Raw genomic sequence first — 21,527 nt, 5'->3', positions numbered from 1 at the left:
TGCGATAATCTATATGTCATTAGAGCACTCTGTGGTGGACGAGTTAATGATCCACAGTGACATTCGGGATATGGCGTAAAGCTGCTGCATGTCCACATGGCAGCTATTTTCTTGATGTACACTGAGTAGAAACGTTTGAGGGTTTTACTCTCTCTATATATTTTTTCTCTTTTGTAAAGTTTTGGAATGACGGACACATCAGCTCAGTGGCCCTGAGGGGAGCAGTACCAGCCAATCAATGGCTCACCATAACCCAGATCATTGTGTCCTCTTTGCCCTCTGACCTTATATATCATCCACTGACAGCTCCTGCTCCTTCCTTCACAGCTCCTAGGGGCCATTTTAACCCTGCTCTGAAGACACAGTGATGCTTGTGGAGGCTTTGAGTTTAGGATCATGTAGCGGAGCAATGGATACCACAACACACCCATGCACCTCCGCTCTTTGTTTGATACGTTTCCTCTATCTAACCACTAGATACTAACCACAAGATATATCCACCCCAAGGTGAAGCCTGCTGATGCAAAACTGGCCATGTTCCTCTTACAGGATGTATGACTCCTCACACATGACACATTCCCACAGGAAATAGGTTAGTGGTTTCTCTTGAACAACACATCAGAACTGTTAAGTTGAAATAAATATACAGCTGTGCAACCCATTGTATGAATAGTAAAGGGGAAAAATGTGCATTTCTGAGATCATGGAAGGGTTTATTTATGCATTTATTTGTATTTTCTTTTATATTTGTCTTTCATTCCGTAAAGTGAGCTTTTGCAGGAAAGGTATGCTGGCAGCTCAGGCACAGGCTTTGAAATCCAACACTGTCTGCCTCCAGCAGCCCCGGGGAGCCCATGAAGGTGAGGTAATGGGAAGAATGGTTTAGGAGCTATCTGCGGTGGGCAGCAGGGTGGAATAGTGGTTAGGAGCCCGGATCAAACGGCGTAATTTCCACTGCCTTTGGATCCTTTCTGACATTAACTGCCCACCTGTCAGGATCCGCAGACGTTTGCCATGCTTATTAGCACAGTGAGGTGTGGACTGACTCAGGATGTTTTTTACCACTATGTGGTGCGGGGACACTGGACTTGGATTACCGCTGGGTTTAAGGCATTATAAACAGACACAATAGCTTTTTGGTATTATCCATCCTGCCACAATACAAGGCTGTGGACATGGATAGAACAGTAGCAGTAGTAGTAAAGTAGTTTCAATAGTTAGTGTGTGTGGATTTTTACACAAATCTCTAATCAGTCTAATGATAATCCCCATGCAGCTGAATTATAGCACCTAAGGCTCCTCACTCGTGGCAGAAGCAGAAACTAATTTTAAAAAAAAAAAAGTCCACTTCTGCTATCTGTGCACAGAGCCTTTCAGGTTTATTTGGGTAAATAACCGACTGAGTGAACTGCATGGCACAGATATTTGTGGAGCCTGTTTGGCCGTTGCTATGTGAATATTTGGCTTGTTAATGAGCGCGCCGCCAGAAGGCTTTCTGCAAGGTGAATTAAAGCTCAGATAGCTTTCTGGGAATATATCTGAAATTGCAAAGTCTGGTTGTAATACTCTGGGGGGCCAGGCGAAACCTAGTGGCAAAAAAACCCAGAGAAGAATATTAAAGCTCACATACCCAGGCTACACTGACAAATGACCTTGATTTAAGGGGAGTATTGCTAAGTACTTACCATGTGCAGGCTTTGGCACAGAGAAATCTGACATCACAGATGTTAAGAAGCTTTAGCCTCACATCTTACAATAAATCATAGTCATCTTGGGAAATAAAGAGTGAATTTGAGATCTGTTTTTTGTTTTCTTTTTTTGGGAGAAAGTTGGACTTGTTGTTTATCTCCCACATGGTCTTCGAACAATATGTTAGATTCTTATCAGTAGTGCTTGGCCTTTTGGCCAAGGGCTTCTCGGACAATATATCATACATACCCCGCCTCTACAGCTGTCAATGTGCCTCCTGGGCTGGTGCCACATAGTGCAATAAGTGGGGAGAAATTTCCTCATCTAAGCCCCCAGCTCCCCGCCACTCACACTCACACAGCCCCAACCCTTCCCTCCAACCAGAAAGTGCCCTTTTGTCCTGGATTGTTGGTAAGCTCTTTGCATTTCTGTGCCCTCCATGTGCTGGATAAAGGGTGGAGGGGGCCACACAGACATCTGTCACAGAGATATGGTGAGAATGCATCTCTGCGATATGGATATTAGTTCACTTCATATTCATTCAAATTGTTCTATATTGCCTTTGATGGAACAAAGGTCCATAGTTAGTACACATCAATACAGTGCCTTCATGCCCCCTGGCAATACGTCTGTTGTTCCAGTTGCACAGTGGTTGTATATGAACAAAATCATGGTGTTTACAAAACCATAACCATATATCATAACATTACCATAAGACTGGGAACAAAACATGTGTGTGTGTGTGTGTGTGTGTGTGTGTGTATTTTGACATATTTTTACTCTGATACATGGTCATACATTGGAGTTACATTCATACAGAACATATTGATCCTGTTAATGGATGATTTGCGATCTTTATTGTCGATTACTCTCAGCTCTGTCAACCATTCCATCATTATTTTAAACCATCGACTTCACCAAACTATTTTACCATTTATCCACTGCTTTAACCCAGTTATCACTACTGTCCCTTACATTCACTTCATTGTTTGCACTGCTTATCCATTTTTAGCTCTGTATTCATGCTCTTGCGCTCTCAGCACATGGTGTTCAGGTGTTACAGCTGAGCTTTGTTAAAGCAACCCACAGTCTTTCTGTGCTTTCCCTGCCAGCAAGTGCCCCCGGCTGGGAATCACTTCTGTCAATGATATGCCCACAACATGACAGTTTGGACAGCATGGTTGCTAATTACATCATAACGCATCGAATGCATCCACACACACCCTTGATTTGGTACAACTGGCAAGGCCTTGGCTACTGTTACATAACCCATCTGCTGTCTTGCTGCAGGGTGCTGACAATCACCTTCCAGTCAGGAGAGCCGCCTCCCTCGGCGCTACGCTTTGCCTTGCCCTGCCCTGCCCTGAACCGCACCGTCCGCTCTGCAGCAGCTACAGCAACATCATGTTGCCATGTTAGCTGAAAGATGCGACCACTGAAATGTTGACTTTGAAGCCGTTTCAGCGACTGCTGCTGGTGCCAGCGGATCCAGCCGTACGTCAGCGGAGCCCACAAAACAGATGCTGGCGCAGCAGCGTGTCTGACGCACATCACAGCTGGCAGCTCTTTCTGCAGCCAGCCTGACAGGTTACATCAGTTATACAAGCGTTGTTTTTATTTATTTTTTTTAAAAGGGGGAAAAAAATGTATTTTCACTTTGAAACGACCCGAAGATGCTTTGGTTTTGAAACAAACATCTTTGCCAGAGGGTTTCTATTAAAAACCTTCATGCGACTGCCAGACTGTGGAGCTCACGCAGAGAGAGGGAGAGATTCCACTTGCAGCGAGCTGATGCAAACGATCAGCAAACTTGGGAACTTTGAATGTACTTGAGCTACTTCACCTCACTCACAGCCACTGGCACAGCTCATCAATTTTTTTAAATATCTGTTTACTTGTAATCAAAATGTGCATTTTACCTTTGCAAGCCTTCACAAATCTCTTTGAAGCTCTTCTTTTGTGAAAGCATGCCAACATCTCAAAAACCCTAAATCCACTGATGCTGTTTATCCTTTACTTCAATCTGACTACGCACTAATATTGATGAATATCTCATGACCGAGTCTTGAATCCACGCAAAGTGTAACATATTTATTTGCGCCGGAGAACACGAAAACACTTGCTAGTAAAGAAAGAAGTAAAGAAATGAACAATAAATACCCGAGAAAAACAAACTGTTTATTTTAAAATTATTTTCTGTTCACATTAGACGATGAATAAACCATGAAAGGATGGGCTGCATCGTTAAATATTGATCGACTTTCAATGAGAACAGCCTCAGATTGACGAGACAAACGGAGGCTCGCATAGCAAAGAGCTAAATGAGTCAACAGGGGCACGGCTTCGTTCGCCCCTTTATCAAAAACGGCAGCACCACCTGACTTTGTGGGGAAAATAAAATGATATTTTATACTAACAGAAGGAAAATGCCTTCTGATGTCTCTATAAATCAGTTAAACGATAAAGACCTGTTTTTGAGGCTTTGACGTGTTCACCCAGAAACTGAACTATTTCCCCGCTGTCTTCCATCTCACAATCAATTATTCAGCATGCACACCAGTCTGAGGCTGTATGAGAAAGGGAAAAAAATTAATTGTGTACATAAATAAATGCATGCGACACACCAACTCCCCCGGCAGCCAGGGATGACTCTAAGCTTAGGTCGCAACCCCGGTTGCGAAGCGCGGGTAGATTCTTTTAATTGTCTCTGGCTGTTTGAACTGTTCCAGCGCTGACACTTAGAAAACTTGTAGTCAGCAAAGAGCCACACGCGAGCTGCAGGGGTTTTTCCTTTTTAGTGGCTCCATACGAAGCTCAATATTAGGCTTTCGACTTTAAACATTCCTGCAGTGTCTCTAAGATGTCTTGTAGAATAGCATTTCTGTTCTCCTTAGACACCTAAATGGGAAAAAGAAACAAGTAAACAAAGCATTTAAAAAGGCTAAATATAGAATATAATGTCCAACGCCTAATCTCTGACCTGCTGTAATACAAGTAAAATTACCAATGGTATGTCTTTATAAAAAAAAAAAAGGTTCATTCTGCCTCATGTAATAACTCCCCCTGCATGAGAGGGAGTACAGTGAGTAGTTTGCATGACAATATCCATAACTGAGTCTTCCGTGATGAATTATTTTGACATTTGAGACCTCCCTTTGTTGTTAAATCAGTCACGCATGATTTAGAGTTAATCCTGCCGTAGGAGAGGGATAATGCAGGGCATGGCCCCTGTGTGTTAGTGAGCAGACTGCTTCCTAAGGCCAAGTGGATGCAGTTTTAGCAGAATCCTATAGCTATCAAAAGCTCTGTTTTAAAATAGTAGGGAAAGCATACTAGGATTATTTATACTCACAGTGAACACCTTGACGTCCCTCCTGTTCCGCACCTCTTCGACCAGCCCCAGGGGTTTACCTTTAGGGATGGGGATGGTGCCCAGGATGGTGCAGGAAGAGCTATCTAAGGTCTGTCTCACTGCTCTGATGAAAGACTGGCTGAAGAGCTCCATTTTCCCAATCTCATCGATGACAAACACCTTCCTGCTGCTGCTGCTGCTTCCATCCGCCGAACCAATCTGGAGATAAACGATGCAGACATTAAATGGAGTAGTGGGGCTCAAGCTAACGATTACTTTGTCATCAATTGATCGTTAATGATAATGTCAGCAAATCTTTTGGTCTGTAAAACACCAGAAAAAAAAAGAAAAAGAAAAAGAGAAATTTCCTAGTTGCTTAAAATCAAGCACAATCTGAGGAGATATCTATTCGTTTCAGCACTAAAGGCTATTTTGGATGCTTAGTTTGGTTAGTTAAGAGAAACATCTTTTACATGCAGATGCTCGTTGTTTTAATATTTCACGTATAACTGACACCGAAAGCGTGACGCTACACTGCAGATCTGCTGTGATTACAGAGAGAGTGAGAAGTGAGATGAAAGTGAACCACGTGCTGCCGAGGCACAGACATCTTTCTTTACAGCGCATGTGTAGGCGTCACTCCAGGTTCACTTTACATGCCGGATTAATCACGGTCAGTGACAGCCAGACGGCACCACGAACACTAAAAATGTCACTGTGGAATTTACGTGTTTGCAAGCTTCCAATTATTCCATCAGTTTACAGAAAAAAATCAAAGTGGAGGGGAAAAGGGAGTCTTTCGCTTGCTGTGATCTACTGATGAGGGTGGCTTTAAAAAAAAGCCCATGTGCTGCTTACTTACATTTCTGAGGAGGGGGAGAGCCAGATTTTCAAATGAAGGCAAGTCGACCACATACTGGCCAACTGTGTACTCCCGCCTGCCGTGAGGCTGGCTGTCTCTACTGTCTCTGCAAGTTAAAAAAGACGTGAGTCAAAACAAAGTGAGAAAAAGAGAGCAGGCAGTTTGAGTGAGATTGCATGACAACACCGCTACCTGATTCTGGACAGGTGGCCCCTCGCTCCTGTCAAGGTGACCACATCAAAGCCGACTCTCCGGCCTCCCTCCCTGACCTCCTCCGTGTAAAAGCCTTCAACTCCCACTCCTGATGACACTAAAGCCTCGCAGGCTTTCTGGACCAGGGTGGTTTTCCCCACACCTGAAGGCAAAACAGACAAACTGTCAAACAAATGAAATATCACCGTTTCAAAATGAGGGATCCTGCCTTAAGTATTACTATGGTAAATCAATGTATTTAATCCTTACAGCTCTCAGACGATTAGGTAGCGTAATATATTCATGTAAATCATCAAAATATCGCGTCACTCCATCGTTATAATAATACTACTAATAATAAACACCAGCGAAACGAAACAAAAAAGGCTGAAACGTTAATTGCGTTTGTTACCCGAATAAGAGTAACTGGAACAAGCTAACCTTCATTCAAATCAACGTTAATATTGACTTTTTCTTCGCTGGGACTTAAAACAGCTGACTGAGCGCTTTAGATTTACAGCGACTTTAGCTTCAGCAGCGCTGGGTGCACTCACTGCTGACTGTTACCTGGAGGTCCTGTCAGAAATACGTGCTTGAACATTCTGGTTTCCACCGTCCAACGTGTTTCTGCAGCTCTTCCGTACACAGAATTGACGCATGCGCAGTAAGAGGTAAAACTTAGGACGGCACATTTAACGAATTTTTACTTCTTTTTTTTTTTAAACCAAATCATCTGTAAAAGACAAGGTAAATGGGTACATTTATTAAAAAAAACAAAACAAGTTTGCCATAAACAACTTATTTTTCTTTAAAATAATAAAAATTTGTGTTTTATACAACTTTAATATAGAGTTTAACAACTTAATGTGAAAGAACAATAAATTAAAGAGGTCAAACAAATGTAGTGGATCAACAAGTCCAACATTTCCAAGTGAAAGTTAGTGAAGTATACGGTTGAATAAAACTAACATTTTCCGAATTATTAAGGTGCAGCTGGTTAACTCTTTTATGCAAGATGCCTTGTATGGAATGCCAAGACTGCCCAAATCTTATATAAATAATATTGCTTGAAATCCATCAAAAACATAATTTAAGTAAAACATGTATTTTAAAAAATCTAAATTGTGATATAGATTACTATTTGTTTGAACTTGTGTTGCATTTCTTTGCCTTTGTATTCATTCCCCTATTGATAACGTTCTAATTTTCAGTTTTATCCATTGCAAAGTTATTAGCTTAAGTATGCATTCATGTGTTTGTGATTATCTTCAGATATGTTAGGACAGCCATTTCAATTGTGGATCTGACAATAATAGATTAATATTTAAAAATTTTACTTCACAACACACTTTGACAGCCTGCCCTCTGAACACGGAAACATAAACATATAATAAAATGTAGAAAGAAAATATTGAAATAAACCAACTTCTAAATAGGATGACACATACAAAAGAAAAATAATAGTTAAATACGTATGAACAAAGAAATTTAAAAAGATAGTAATTTAAAAGACATAATTGAAAGTGGTATAAGGTTGTATCATGCCTGATAATTTATTTATTTGTATACATATAAATATTATTTCCATAGTCTTTGTTTTCCTTGTCAAATGATATGAGGGGGTAAATGGAAAGTAGCAGGTGGAATTTAAAGGAAAGGCCCTGAAATCAGGAACTGCTACAGGACCTGGAGATTTTCAGCTTGTGACTAAATCTGCTGGTTTGGCGCTTATATGCTAAATGATTTGCATAAATGGCGTGCTTATAGAGATTTTTCATCCTCTTATATGTTATCTAAAGACTCATGGCCCAAAGCTTAATGCAATTATCTAGTAGCTCCAGTATTAACTGAGTGATTAAGATAAAAAATGATTGCAAAATTTCCAAAAAGGTCTTTATTCAAGAGCATTTAGACATTAAGACGTTAATTAGATATACAAGTTGATTTCTTTGCTACATACAATACTACAATTCTTGATGTTACCATAGGGTATATTTATATGCTTTTTTCCCCTTTACATAGTGTACCCAGGGAGTTTGCTGGCCACTAGCTCAGAGATATGCTGATACTCTTTCCTGAAATCCAGAGATCCCAGTTCATCCTCCAGTTCCTCTACCTCCTGGTGTTCAACGGAGGACACAGAGTCTGCAGACAATCCTCGAATGGGGATGCTGTGGTTGGCTAACGCGCTCTTCTGACCTCTCGATGACATCAAACTCTCAGTGCCAGAAGTCATTTCCACTCTGCCACTCGCTGACATCTGCTTTCTACTTTGCAGGGAGGCTGACCTGTCTCTGTCACACTCATCAGAGGAACAGCTGAGGGCAGAGGTTTGGGTACGAGGTCGGATGATGTGTGTACCCCTCAGAGTATGCTTTGGAGAGCTGGGGGCTTTGATGGGCACAGGAAGGGTGACTGATCTTCTCTGGACGCTGTCGGATCCCGAGTCAGAGTTCCAAAAGCGAACTGGAGACTTTGGAGTCTTTGCTCTGGAGGGCTCGGGGCTGCTCAGAGGGTCAGGAGAGTAGGCATCACTGGGCTCGAGACTGTTAAAGTCATCAACATAGTCTGCTTCCTCATTTCCATCCCCGCTGGAGTCTGAAAATGAAGACTTTGAGCTGCTGCGTCTGCGGCTTCTTGAAGATTCAATTTTATCTCCGCGCCTGTCAGATTCAGACTGTGATTGATCTGATTCACTGTGATGCTCGCTCTTGTCTTTGCTTTGGGGAACACTGTCAGTATCCACGCTGGGGATGTGAATACATTTCGAGAGTCTTTCAGAAAGAAGAGACTTTTCTGAAGTTGTCGGAGAGCCTCTGCATTGTTTACCCTCAACTTTCACATGCTGTTTTTTCTGTTTTAGTGTGACTGTTTCCTGTAGTGCAGAATCCCAGCTGATGCTCTGCATCACCGTCTCATTTTCATTAAAATCAGAGCTCCTCTTTATTACCGACTTCCTTTTTCCAGACTTAATGGTTTTATGACCTAACCCAGTCTTTTCGTTTACTTGTGTTTTATTCTGTTTTAACTCCTCACATTCACGACGGTTTACTCTGAGAGGAGAAATCTGCTTCAGCCTTAGATTAAATGTTTTAGTTGTTCCACACACAAGCTTCTTCCTGGGTGATTTACATGAGCTTTTACTCTCAAGCAACATATCTTCTTTTTTGTCCTTTAGTTTTACAGAATCAGGTCTAACTATATGTGTGGAAACGTTTCTGGAGGAATGAAAGCGTCTCAGATGAGGAAAAGTTTCCTGTTTGGTTTTCTTCAGGGATTTGGTTTGTGCCTTCTGTGGTGTGTTTTTAGCTGAGAGCTCTGCAGAAGCAGGCCTGTATATCCAAGCTAGACTGGGGTGAACAGTCAAGGGCTGGTTACTGTTTAGCTGTGACAGTTCAACGAGCAGAGCGTTTAGCAAAGGCATCTGCTGTAAGGCTTCCCCGAGGACATTTGGAGGCGTTGTGCTTGTTTCTTGGTTTCTTTTTTTCGCATCGTGTCTCACTTCTGAATGCATCGCTGGAGAACTTGGACTTTCCACTTCCTTTTCATCCACTTCTTCCTCTGAACGTGAATCTTCAAAAACAGGAGCTTCTGAATCCAGAGTCCATGATTTGAAATCACCTTGTTCATTTACTCCTTTTTCCTCTGCAGAATAGTAAAGATGTGGGGGACAGAATACAGTTAAATCCTCCTCAAAATCATTTTCAGCTTGGTCTTGTGGTCTGTGTTCAGCACCATCAAACACGTTATCGTCTTCCTCCTCCTTTCTATCTTTACCTAACAAAACTTCTGCATTTACCTCCCCTTTGCTTTGGGCTTTTCTGCTACACTGTGGGGTCGGTGAGCAGACATTTCCAGAGTCAAGAGGCTGCGATGTAGACTTGTTTGTCTCCTTGACATGTTCTTGTTCTGGCTGCCCTCCAGGCACTCTCTCCCTCTCTGTGATGTGTGGCAGCAGACTCGCTCCTAGACATAACAGTTTATAACTCAGGGACATTACTCCGACTTTCTCCCCCGCGAGGTTGCATATAGAGACAACAAGCCCCCTTTCTATGTGATAGGAGGGACTAGAAACCCCCCGTTCAGTCACATCCTGCCTGATTCTGTCCATCGCTTTAGCCAGTGATATCAGACAGGAGCCGACTAACTTGGGACTCTCCTCTGTAACATCCAGCACCATAGCAAACAGCGGGGTGTTGGACAGTTGTACGTGCATTGAGTTTAAGTCCATTTTGAAGAAACAACACTTTCCTCTGTTAAAGGCGAATATTCGAGGCTTCTCCTTTTCATTGTGCCCGGGGTTGTTACTGCGCCCGCTGATCTGCTGCTGTGACTGATAAATTAGCAGCGTCGGAAAGTTCAGGAGTGTGACTCCCAGAGCCAACTCGTTAAGGATTTTACAATTTTTCTCTACTCGAATATATTCCACTAAAAGCTCCAATGAAAACAGAGCCTCTGGATTATCGCTGTTTTGTTGTCCCGACATTCCGAAAGCTGTTTGGCCACAGAGAACCAAAGGGCTAACTATCAAGCTGTCAGATAATCCGCTAACAAGCGCTTTTAGCTTCCATCGGCTTCCATGGAAACAGCTGTCGCGAGGGTTTTACGTCAGAGCGCGAGATTTGTGGGAAATGATGTTTCCCTACATACCGCGCGGACTTAATTAATTAGCCAGTCGACAATTTCGGGGGTGGTGGGGTTTTATTAAAAAAAAAAAAAGAAGCTATTATTTAAATTTGGAGCGCTTATTCACAAGTTTAAACCGAGAAGCATAGAAAGCACAAAAACCGATAGACGCGGAAAGAAAAACGATATTCAGGTAGTTCGAGGGAGTAACTTTCCTGCAGTTCACCAGATGGTGCCACTGTGGGGCTTATTGGACTTATACCCTAAAATAGACTTGTGGCAAATAGCAACAAGGCCACCGGACTTAGTTTGCAGGACAGTTTCATTAGACGCCTTTAGCTTCTTGTGGAGGAGGGGAGTTTATCTGGTAGTCTTCTTTCAATATTAACCTACAAACCTATATGTATAGGTCATCACAGGAGAGCGGAGTTGCGGTGGGCGGAGCCTCGCTGCGTGTCGTCATCACGCAGAAAGGTGCTGGATGGGTATCGCTATGGTCCGTGCTACTTCAGTCTGCCGGAGACTGAAAGAGGGAGATGTGAGAGCGACTACGGCAGCTTCAGCTGGTTTTACCTTTTACGGATAACTAACGCCGTTAACAACCGGGACAGGACACCGGCTCGGATTTGAAGGTAAGGCCTGCACGCCCTTTTTCGTTCTACCTCTGAAGGTAGCAACAAAGTAAAAAAGTGAAGCTGGGGAACTAAAAGCGGGGAGCGCTGCACACGGGCAGAGTGGCAGAGGCGTACAAACTCAGCTGGCACGTCGATGGTAATGGTGAACACAAAGGATAAAGTTGATTTCAAGCACCGATGGTGGTGCAGTCCGAGCGAGGGCTGGAGGTTATGATGTTTCAGCAGTGGATTTTATGTGTATATATATATATATATATATATATATATATTTGTCTCTCTTCCTTATGACTTATACTGCTGGTCACTTTAACTTGATTCCTGTTTGTTTACTCAGGACATTACAAGCTTTACAAATAAAGCCGTTTCAGTGTAAAACAAATTTATTTTAACATTCTTGGAGACAGAGTGCAAGCTTCTTATTTCGGTGTGATTTTGAAGGAACTGTGTGTTTGATAACGTTTACTTATGGTAGTGGTGATGGTTTGTGATGGGGGGACGTGGGGTCACAGTGGACTGGAGTATTTTTGAATGAATCTGTTTTGAGTGGCGTGCTTCCATTAAAACGGTGGGGGGCGATAAAGGCAGCTTTGTCCAACTGGCCGTGTGTAATAAAGCCTTCATTTGCTTACCAGCCCATATGCTCTCACCAACCATATTTAATATTTTCCTCCGAGAACCTGCGTGGGATATGTTTTTTTTTTTTAAAATGTAAACAATTTGCTGTTGTGTTTTGTGTCCTTTTTGTGATTTTACTTTGCAGCAGATTGTTTTTATGAGCAGACAAAAGACAGTTTCCCCCCTCCAACAGTCCCGGTTGTTTGGTTTCTTCATAAATAATATCTGGCAGCCAGCTTCTACACAGCATATACAATCTTGTTTGGTTGCTGGCCGCTTCTGTGACCTATTCAACATACACTGCACTGTATACTCCACTGGGAAAGTAAGTCCAGTGTTGTTTGTCCTTAAGCACCGTATCCTTCCTGCAGGAAGTTGAGCCTCCACGGTAACTAAATCCCCAATAAAGGGAAATAAATAGGCCCAATTCTCTGCTGATGGCAGGCTGCAGATACGACTAGGTGCTAGGAGTGTAAATCCTGAGTTTCTATTGCTTAATTTCCAGTCCTCTACATGCGTTTCCTTTTGTATTTGCAGCTTACATCTGACCAGATCAAGCATACAGAATTCTCTGCCCCCTGAGCGCTTAAAATCAATAAGGCACCATTATTTTTCACAGGGTTTTGAGTCTGGGAAAGATTAGTTTTCCAGGGGATTTGCCGAACTAAGTAGGCAGAGAAGTGTTTTAAGATGGTATGTTCATGGCCTGCTATAATGTTTAACTTTTTTTCTTTCCTTTTAACACTAAAAATGCTTGGCTTAACTGCAGCTGTCATAGGTCTGCACGTTAGGGAAGCAACCTGAACGGGTGCAAAGACGTCTGTAATGATGTGTGGAATATTAAGCAATATTGTGCACAATAGTCAATTGTTATTATTCTTTGTACATAATGGAACCCTAATCCCTTTTATCTTCTCATTTTTGCTATCATCATGCGCATATTTCTATTAGGCTACCTTTCTAGGTTGGATTAATGTCTTTTGTCTTTTGTTAATTTCTGGCTGCTGAGTTTTACATTTGAAAGATACATTGTAGAAGCAAATGTAGGGTTTTTTTTTTTTTCAGATGCTAAAAGATTAAAGATAATGTAGATGAGATTAAGGCTCCTGGGTACCCCATCTCACCCCCTGTCATCGACACACTCCTGGAGCAAGACTTGCTCAGCAGCCACGATAATGACAGTGCCTTGGTAACTCCTTCAATCTTAATTTGAATAGGGATCTGTTGTGTTCTGTCATCAATAGGTTGCTGAGAGGGCCCTGAAGAAGAAATATGTGCTCATCTATTTCTAACAGCGCCTTCTGCATGACTAACCAGACAATGGGTAATTGAGCCAGATAGATATGTCTTTCAAAATAAAGTTATGTGCGCAGCTGAACAATAAGGCACCTGTCAGGTCTGGCAGAGAAATGGCTTCCTGTGACATGCCCGTGGGCCATATCCAGTTGTTATCATTGCAGAGCTGTTTAGGATGTCTTCCGGGCTACTGGGCCTGGAGACGCCTAACTAGAATTACAGCCATTATCCTTGGGTTGTGTCACAGAAATTGTCTGTGAAGATGTTACTGTAACACATCGATTATTTAACAGCATTGGCTGATATCAGTCTTCTCACATCAGTTGCTTGCTTGGGATGTTTCTTTTCTTTCTTTTGTCTCTGTTCCCACGGTGCTTTCCTACCAGCACGCTGACAAGTCATAATTTGGAAAACAGCAGAAGTGAAACAAAACTGCTAAAGGTCTTGGGTTTAAGCCAGGGTTTTGTTTTTTTAATAATGATGATGCATTTCTCGCCATTGAAGGATTCTCTTGCAACCATTTCCAACCAGTCCCACACCCCTTTCATGTGATGAGGATCAGAAACCTCGTCTGGTGCGTGCCAGCTGACTGGCTAGCTGGCTAGCTAGGAGTCACAATGGGTCTCCCCAACCAAATCCTGTTGCTTCAAAACCAACCAACCAGCAGACAGGGGATCACATGCTGCCTGCTCATGTTGTGAGAGCCACTCTTTCTCTCCACCTTTTTTGCCAGCCTTTGTTTTGATTGCGGTCTGGATTTATGGAAGGATTTAAGTCCACTCACCGCTGTCAGGACAGCATAGATGAAGTCATTAGGATAATGTTGTTGTCGTTTTTTTGTGAATTTAGTCTTTGCTCCACTTGGGGTCTGTTTGTGATGGATGTGGGTGATTCACTAAGCACTGTTCATAATGTGCCCAGAGTAGACAAAAGCTTCCTTTTTAATTTGGGTTTATGAAATTTGTATTGCTGATGATCATGTAAAAGCACCGGAACTATCATCAGTACCCCTCATTTATCTGGTAAACAATAAACCTTCCACATGGTTCTCAGAGGAGTATTGAGATATCTTGTTCTCGCTGCTGATCAGCATGGTGATTTTCCTATTGGGTTATTCATCAATTTTGTCTGCACTGTGCACAGTATGGTTTCTTAATGTGCAATCATTGTAATAGTATTAAGGCGCTAATTTTCTTGCTTAGTCACTGGTGTGTGCCAGTATTCATCTCAGGAAACCACAGTGAGAACAGGCCTTGCTAGTTCCATATTTCCACTCCTTATGCAAGATGGACAATTGAGACGTTCTGGCTTGCGGTTTGTATCCTGGGAACATGGTAACAGCCTTGGTGTCTGGGACATGTATCCTTTGTTAATCTTTGTTGACCTTACTTTGGCATCTGATAGCGTCAGCAGGAGTGAAGGATGGTATACTATGTTTTGAAGCCCCTTGGCTCTAAGTCAGACAGTGACTAAGGAATGGCATGTTGCATTTTTACATGCTTAACACGTTACTGTTGCTTGTCATGAAGACCAGCTTAACCAGCGTTGACCTTATCGTTTAACATGACCCCCACATAATTTTCAAAACCAGGCTGCATCCTGCTTACAGGACAGACAGATGTGATGTTGACTACATGGCAGTGGTTTACAGACAGTCAGCAGACTGTACAACAATGCTTTGTCTGAAAGAAAATTGTTAATTGTCCATATGCCAGACAGAATTGCGAAATATGGGGCTTCTTGGTCTCAGTGAGACTGCCTGTTTAAATAAAAGACTTAATAATTTAATATAGGAGGAATATCATTGCCATAATTATTAGACATTCCCTCACCTCAAATCACAAGTTTATCCATACAGTCAATATGGTGGTTTGTTAGAGTTGTGAGGGTTGTTGTTTCACCAGACTCATATTTAACATTGACTTTTTAAAAACTAAAATTAAAAAAAGTCACGTACATTATAGATTTGCAGCTGATAAGCATGTGAGCGAATGCTTCTTCCTGCCCCAATGAGCTATTCTCACACCCACTGTGTTCGTACCATAAAGGCTGGAGAAATGCCAAGTTATTTATGTGCTTTGTCTAAATGTTTTGTCGCTGGTCTGCAATGGAAAGGATAAGTCCTGGCTAGTCACTGACTTGATGGGAGCCAAGACCGGCAGTGACCCATAGGTTAAGTCAGTCTGTGTTTCCCCCGGCAGGCCCGCACAATCGGGACAGCTGACCTCTGTTGTTGCAGCCAGCCCCCTTTGGGAGATAAGAAGGATTTGGTGCCCTGTGCATACCTCCTCCCTACTGTAGTGGAAAAGAATAGGCCTGTTTAAGTAAATGGACATGACTGGGTGAGGATGATGCAGACAGAGTCCAGACGGGATGTCATTTCTGTACACTTTTCTATCAGCGCGTCTTCGTCTGTTTATTGGAACAATAATAATAATAATAATAATAATAATGATGATAATAATAATGGATTGGATTTATATAGCACTTTTCAAGGCACCCAAAGCGCTTTACAATTCCATTATTCATTCACTCTCACATTCACACCAGTAGGCGATAGGGTAAAGTGTCTTGCCCAAGACATAATGACTAGGACAGAGAGCCCGGGAATCGAACCGGCGACCTTCCGGTTACAGATGCGCTTCCCAACCCCCAGTGCCACGGTCGCCCCGTAACCTCAGTATATGTGTCACACACAGGAAGTGGAACCGGTTATTTGTTAGGAATGTTGCTTTCACTGTGTTTGATTAAATGTGCATCTAATTTGATTGGATCACAATTTGGTTGTAGTGTTTTCACCTGTGTCTGTCATGTGTCATGTGACTACTTCTAATAGAAGGTCAAAGGCCCCCCGTGAGCAGTTGCTTCTTCCAGCTATCATCAGTCAAGCGTCAAATTTGATTGGTGGAGACCAATCAACTGCAGTGATATCCAAGTAAGGGTTATTCCAACTGTAGGAGAGACACATATGATTTTGTATTTAGTGCTGTCCACTTGGAATCTGATCTCTCTCTCTCTCTCTCTCTCTCTCTCTCTCTCTCGCATGCACGCACACCTATTGTATCAGCCCAGAGATCCAGAATCAGTGTTTCCCTATTGTTTTTCCCATATTACACAAGGCATTGTGTTTTCCCTGATACAAATGTATATAATAGTCATCATGGTGTTCCTTGAAAGTACAGAAAACTGCTCCTGTAGTGTTAAAATGTAGGCCAAAGTGACACAAAGCCCTCCCGTGCATGCATCAGCGTCCTCGACCTGGGATAAGCTAAGGCATTTTAAGCGTTAAAAGTGCACGACTGGTTTCTGATAGAGGATGATTGTAATTAACAACTGAAATGGAGCAGATCCGTGACAGATGTGCCATAAAGTGCTCGGGCTTTAGTGTGTGTACGCACTTGTGTGTGTGAATCACTGAGGCATTGCTGCTGGGGCCAGTATCCTTCACTTAACCTCGTGAGCACACTGCAGTGCTTCTACACTGTTGTTGAGCACAAGGTTATGTCAAAAATCATTATAATCTACATTGGTAGGAGGATGGCTTCAATGGATATCGCACTGTAGAGCTTAAGCGGTAACAAAAGGCTTAAGTTTTAATATTAGACATATAAAATGTGTGTCTAGACAGCGATGCAGAATTTTAACTCCTTTGCGCTATATGATGGGATTATTTTGTTTTGCTGTGCGTTGCCTTGTTCACAGTGGCGTGTGCAGGATTTCTGTTGTGTATCAGCCTTTTTCAAAAGGAAGGAACTTTCTCCTAAACAGCCCTTTGTCAATTGTGAGAAAGTGTTGCCTTTTTTTTTCTTTTATAGCCGGTTCCTTTCATGTTCCCAGCTCAATGACATGAGACAAATTAGAAAGTCTAGTCATGGACTGTAGCCTGTCATTGTGTTTTTAAAAGTACTGATGAGACATATTGGGAGGAGGATGTTATTCTTGTTTGTGCTTCCACTGCTCCATAAATCAGATGATAATGAGTTTAGCTATCCTGGGAATCACCAAAACTAAAACAAATGTGGCCATTTGTACTTTTATTGTCACTGCGAATTTTGAAGTGGTGTGATGCAATGCGTTATTGTGATTGTGTAATTTCTTTCGACTCAAGCGGAAAGCTATTAAAATCTTCTTAAGTGTTGGCTCGAAGAGGTCAGAGCTGTTCTTCCAAGCTCCATTTGGTGAACATAAACATCATAGTGTCTTCAGAATCCTTGAAATATAAATATTTGGTTTCTTGGAGTTCAGTTTAGATACTTTCTCGTTCATGCGTGATTAAACCGGGACATTACTGTGAAGCTTTTTTTAAAAAAGAAAGTCATTTACTGAAGCACAGAAATGGCTGTACGTGATGTTGCCTTTGGCCTATTCTTGTAAGTTGGTATAGTCTGAATATTTTAGACAAGCCTGAGATAATACAGGGAAACCTTTTACACAAAGTAGATGGGAAGGCTAAAGCGGAAAGAAGCTGAACAGTCAGCCTGGCCTTTCCTTGTTCTCGGGCAGCAGCAGCGGTATGATGTGTTTAAGGAGCACCGGCCCAGCCAAGCAGATCTAATATGCTAGAACATTATATTCCATCTCTTTTTTCCCTTCCTATTTCTTTGCAACAACGTTTTGTCTATCCCTGCTTCTATGGGATTTGTAGAGATTATTGATGGAGGATAATGATCTTGAGTGACAGTGGCCTGATTTTCTTTTTTCCCTTTTCTTTCTTCTGTAATCGCACTGTTTGTCACTGTGAAGGAGATCAACTGCCCCCTCCTCCTCCTCTACAGCGGAGTGTATTGAAAGCTGCTGTGGATGTTTGGAGGTTAGCCACAGGGGGTGGCAAGATGCAGAATGCAGAGCTAGAGGGAAAGCACTGAGTGCTAGTCTTTATATGGGTTTACTGCCTTTAAAAGAAGAGGAAAATAAGATTACATAACACAATCAGGACAAACAGTGTCCCAGACACTATGCTAGGACCCCGACAGGAGATTTGTGTATTTGTAATTCTTACATAGCTCCACAGCTGTGTGTTCATTCAGTGCTTACCTTCCCCAGGCCATGTTTACTGGAAGCCTTTGGAAGCTCTCTGAAATGTAAACAGGACTGTAGGGCCACAGGCAGTTCAGCGCTAAGCTGCATGAGCTCGAGCCAAAACACAACGAACCAATGAACACACAAATGCTAGATGCACAGCCAGGTGCTGTATATCTGACCGCAGGAGCAGCTGTATAATTACATTGTTCTCATCTGTCTCAAGATGATCTGTGTTTGGGAAGAAAGCACAAATACCAAAGGACAGAGGTCAGAGGAAGCTGCCAACCTTTGATGGATAGTTTGTAGTGCATTTACTTCAACATCCTCACAGAAAGCTAAGCTAGCTACACGGCTAGTCATCAGGTCACACACGCAGATCTCTCAGGTGATGACATTTGACATATTCTGGGGTGCGTAAAGAGGGAAATTAGTGTCAGTTAATTATTTCCTGTCATTTTGCTTAATTTCCACTGAAAGGCAGTCTGAGCCTGGGGATCCCTGAGGAGAGGTCTTGCTTTTCCCTCTCCTCACACAGAGACGTTTCCTTGTTTAGTCAATGCTGACTTGTTTGTTATATATTTGCTGTTGTCCTGCAGAATAGACAACATGCCCGTGGCAAGGTGGTGTACAGTAAGGCCTCATTCACCAAGGATTATGTGTGAAAATTGCCTGCTCTTCTTATGCATATGAGCTTGCTCTTTCTTTGTATAGGCCTCAAATTTTCATTTACAATTTTCACTGGAATCTCCAGTTGTTGTTTGGGAAAGAGACTGAATGAAGGACCAAAGGGAACAAAAAAACAACAACAAGATATTCATTTGCACAGGAGAAATATTATTTTAAAAAATATTGATATTTATACAAAAACAAATATATTGTGCATATTCTTTCACAGTACAGGTTAGGTTAGGTTATATGTGTGGATTTTTTTCCATTATAAATTATACACATGGGAGCAAAATCAGAGATGACAGAGTAATCATTACAAATGACAAAAGGTTCCATACTATCAGGCTAGTATCTCCTGGGGACCTCTTTGTAATAACTGTGAGGGTCTTCTATGACCTTAATCCCATGTGAATCTGCCACATCCATAATATGTAAAGTAAAAATCCCCTGCCCTGCTACCAACCACAGCCAAACACTGTAATAATGTCAGTGGTGCAAATCAGTACCTTTTTATTATTGCTTTCTCTCTTTTTGCCGTGTGTTTGTGTATGTGTTCTCAGCATCTTTCTTCAGCGTTTCCATCTTTTGAAGGCTGCACTGGCTTTTTGAGTGCACATTCACATTCACGAGGCTCAGGTTGTTACACAGCATGGAGACCCATTCGCAGAAAGAGCAAGCTCAAATCCATTAGAAGAGCGAAATCTCAAAGGATGATGAAATGGATGTGAGGCAGCATGCGGTAAGGAACATTTAGCTGTCTTTCTTCAGTACACTCAACATTTATTCTGACATCATATCCAATGGGTAATGTCTGTTAATTCCGGTAAAACATAAACGCCACTATCCCGTATGAATGTGGTGCAGGAAATACAGATGTGGGGTTTGTCATTTCAAAATCAAATGAGCTCCCCCGGTTGTACAAATTCTGTGGGAATAGGGCTATCAGTGCTGAAAAGAAGCATGATAGGATTTTGCCCCAGGAGTCTCATTGTGGGCTGTGCTTATTATTGATTTAATATTGAACCGAATAGCGTTAGTGTCTGTGGTTTCTCAGGGATGATAGTAATGCTAAGAAATCAAATATTTCAAGGTCAGATGCAAACGTTACCCAACCGACTCCAACAAAGTGGTAAAGTATGTGTATTTCTTATTAACCAGGCAGATTTGGTGTGTAGGAACAGCTTGTGGGAGTCATTCATCTTATCAGCCCTTGCTGGAAATAGTCCAGCAATCTACCAAAATAAAAGCAAGGCTTTCCTCTGTTCCACTGAGTCGGTGTAACTTATACTGCTGCCAGCGCCTGGTGATTTCTCCAAATGCTGCCATCTTGGTGACATTCTTGGGAGCCTGCTGCAGTTTAGAGATAAGGAAGTGAGGAATAAGGAAATCTGTGCTTATTTTTGAAGCCGCTGTAAAGTCTGTCCAGTGCTGTGATTAAGGACAGTCACCTTCCTGTGCGCAATCTTCATCTTGTGACTGATCTCTGCACGAGTGAGGTCAAGTACATTAAAGACTCTAGCTCCGGCTCTGTGTACGTCAATCCGAAATTGCATAAATATTGATGTCAAAAGACTTCCACGTGCATTCACTAGCGGAGGAGAAGCTGCAGTGTGGGGCAGAATCACACTCCTTATGATTGTTGGGATTTCATTTCCACTCTCTGTTCACTCCCTCCCCTCCTTCATAAGGGCACCTCATCAGATCGTTGGCCTCAATCTGTTCTAAAGCTCAAAGGTCACTCAGTCACCAAGGACCCACACGTCAGGTCCTATCAGTAAACTTGGCTCCTGGTAGGAGGAATTAATTCATCTGTTTTCATCTCCCTGGACACTTTTCTTCATTTAGCATTCAAACATTTAAAAAAAAAAGGGGGGGGGGATAACAAGGGGGAGACTGTGTGGAAGCTGAATAAAGCAAAAGCAATAATTTCCCAACCTCCTCTCCACACTTTTTTTTTTTTTTTTTTTTTTTTAACATCTTATAAGATATGTGAACATAAATTCAGACAATTAGTAGAGGTTGATGATGGCTTGCAAGAACGATATGTAGATATGCGCTGGAGTGCGTTTTTCGTCACTCAGACTAAAGGAAGGACTGATTAGGTTTGGTGAAAGATCAAGGTGTCTGTGACCTCATGCACAGCCTTTCTTGAGAACACAAAGCCTGAGGGGATTTCGTGATGGGGCTGCTTCGCTGTTTTAAAATAAAAATGTTTTTGCCCATAAGTCAAGAGTTCATTTACTGATTGTGACACAAGCGCTCTCACATGTCTAATAGGATAAGATGATGAAGTGATGACATTTTATAAAAGTCAGACATGCGTGGATCCGACCTGCTGGTTTCACTGGTTAGTTAAAGTATACGACATCTAGGCAGTAATTGTTTATGGCAGCTGACTCCCGTCTAAATCAGTGAGATCAAGCGTGGCGGCAGAAAAGCGCGTAATAGATTTAGAGCAAAGTAATTCCCCTCGAGTATGGTAAGGCGTGCACGGTATTAAAGACAAAATGTGCAGAGGCATGATGCGACAAAGATGCATTTTTGCAAATTTATGCAAAGGTGTGAGCGT

At 42.2% G+C, this 21,527-nt stretch overlaps 3 protein-coding genes across 6 annotated transcripts in view; 1 reads left to right on the top strand and 2 right to left on the bottom strand.

The window, feature by feature from the left end:
* Positions 1–3,812: 3,812 nt before the first annotated feature.
* On the bottom strand, positions 3,813–6,784 carry ntpcr (nucleoside-triphosphatase, cancer-related). Its single transcript, XM_003441042.5, has 5 exons — positions 6,663–6,784; positions 6,096–6,258; positions 5,904–6,009; positions 5,042–5,260; positions 3,813–4,587 (listed from the first exon to the last, which is right to left on the bottom strand). Exons 1-5 carry the CDS (start codon positions 6,694–6,696, stop codon positions 4,510–4,512), a joined length of 600 nt encoding a protein of 199 aa, XP_003441090.1. The 5' UTR covers positions 6,697–6,784; the 3' UTR covers positions 3,813–4,509.
* Positions 6,785–7,733: 949 nt separating this feature from the next.
* On the bottom strand, positions 7,734–10,704 carry map10 (microtubule associated protein 10). The gene has a single exon (XM_005473918.4). The coding sequence runs from the start codon at positions 10,579–10,581 to the stop codon at positions 8,110–8,112; it is 2,472 nt and encodes an 823-aa protein (XP_005473975.1). The 5' UTR covers positions 10,582–10,704; the 3' UTR covers positions 7,734–8,109.
* Positions 10,705–10,803: 99 nt separating this feature from the next.
* Positions 10,804–21,527, top strand: part of LOC100695374 (signal-induced proliferation-associated 1-like protein 2) — an 82,086-nt gene continuing 71,362 nt past the window's right edge. For all 4 annotated transcript variants that reach the window (XM_025897393.1, XM_019366744.2, XM_025897394.1 and 1 more), the window contains exon 1: positions 10,804–11,353. The gene's annotated coding sequence lies outside the window, so the exon portion shown is untranslated. The remainder of the gene's footprint in view (positions 11,354–21,527) is intronic.

This window comes from Oreochromis niloticus, linkage group LG13, assembly GCF_001858045.2.
Source record: "Oreochromis niloticus isolate F11D_XX linkage group LG13, O_niloticus_UMD_NMBU, whole genome shotgun sequence".
Classification (NCBI taxonomy): Eukaryota; Metazoa; Chordata; class Actinopteri; order Cichliformes; family Cichlidae; genus Oreochromis; species Oreochromis niloticus.
The sequence above is the reverse complement of the archived record's forward strand: the minus strand, read 5'-3'. Positions and strand labels throughout refer to the sequence as shown.

Coding starts and splice junctions, on each gene's coding strand:
- map10 (XM_005473918.4), bottom strand. CDS start 10,581: ATGTCGGGACAACAAAACAGCGATAATCCAGAGGCTCTGTTTTCATTG.
- ntpcr (XM_003441042.5), bottom strand. CDS start 6,696: ATGTTCAAGCACGTATTTCTGACAGGACCTCCAG. Junction 6,010..6,095: donor GGCCACCTGTCCAGAATCAG/GTAGCGGTGTTG, acceptor TTTAACTTGCAG/AGACAGTAGAGACAGCCAGC. Junction 5,261..5,903: donor CTCTCCCCCTCCTCAGAAAT/GTAAGTAAGCAG, acceptor GTTTATCTCCAG/ATTGGTTCGGCGGATGGAAG.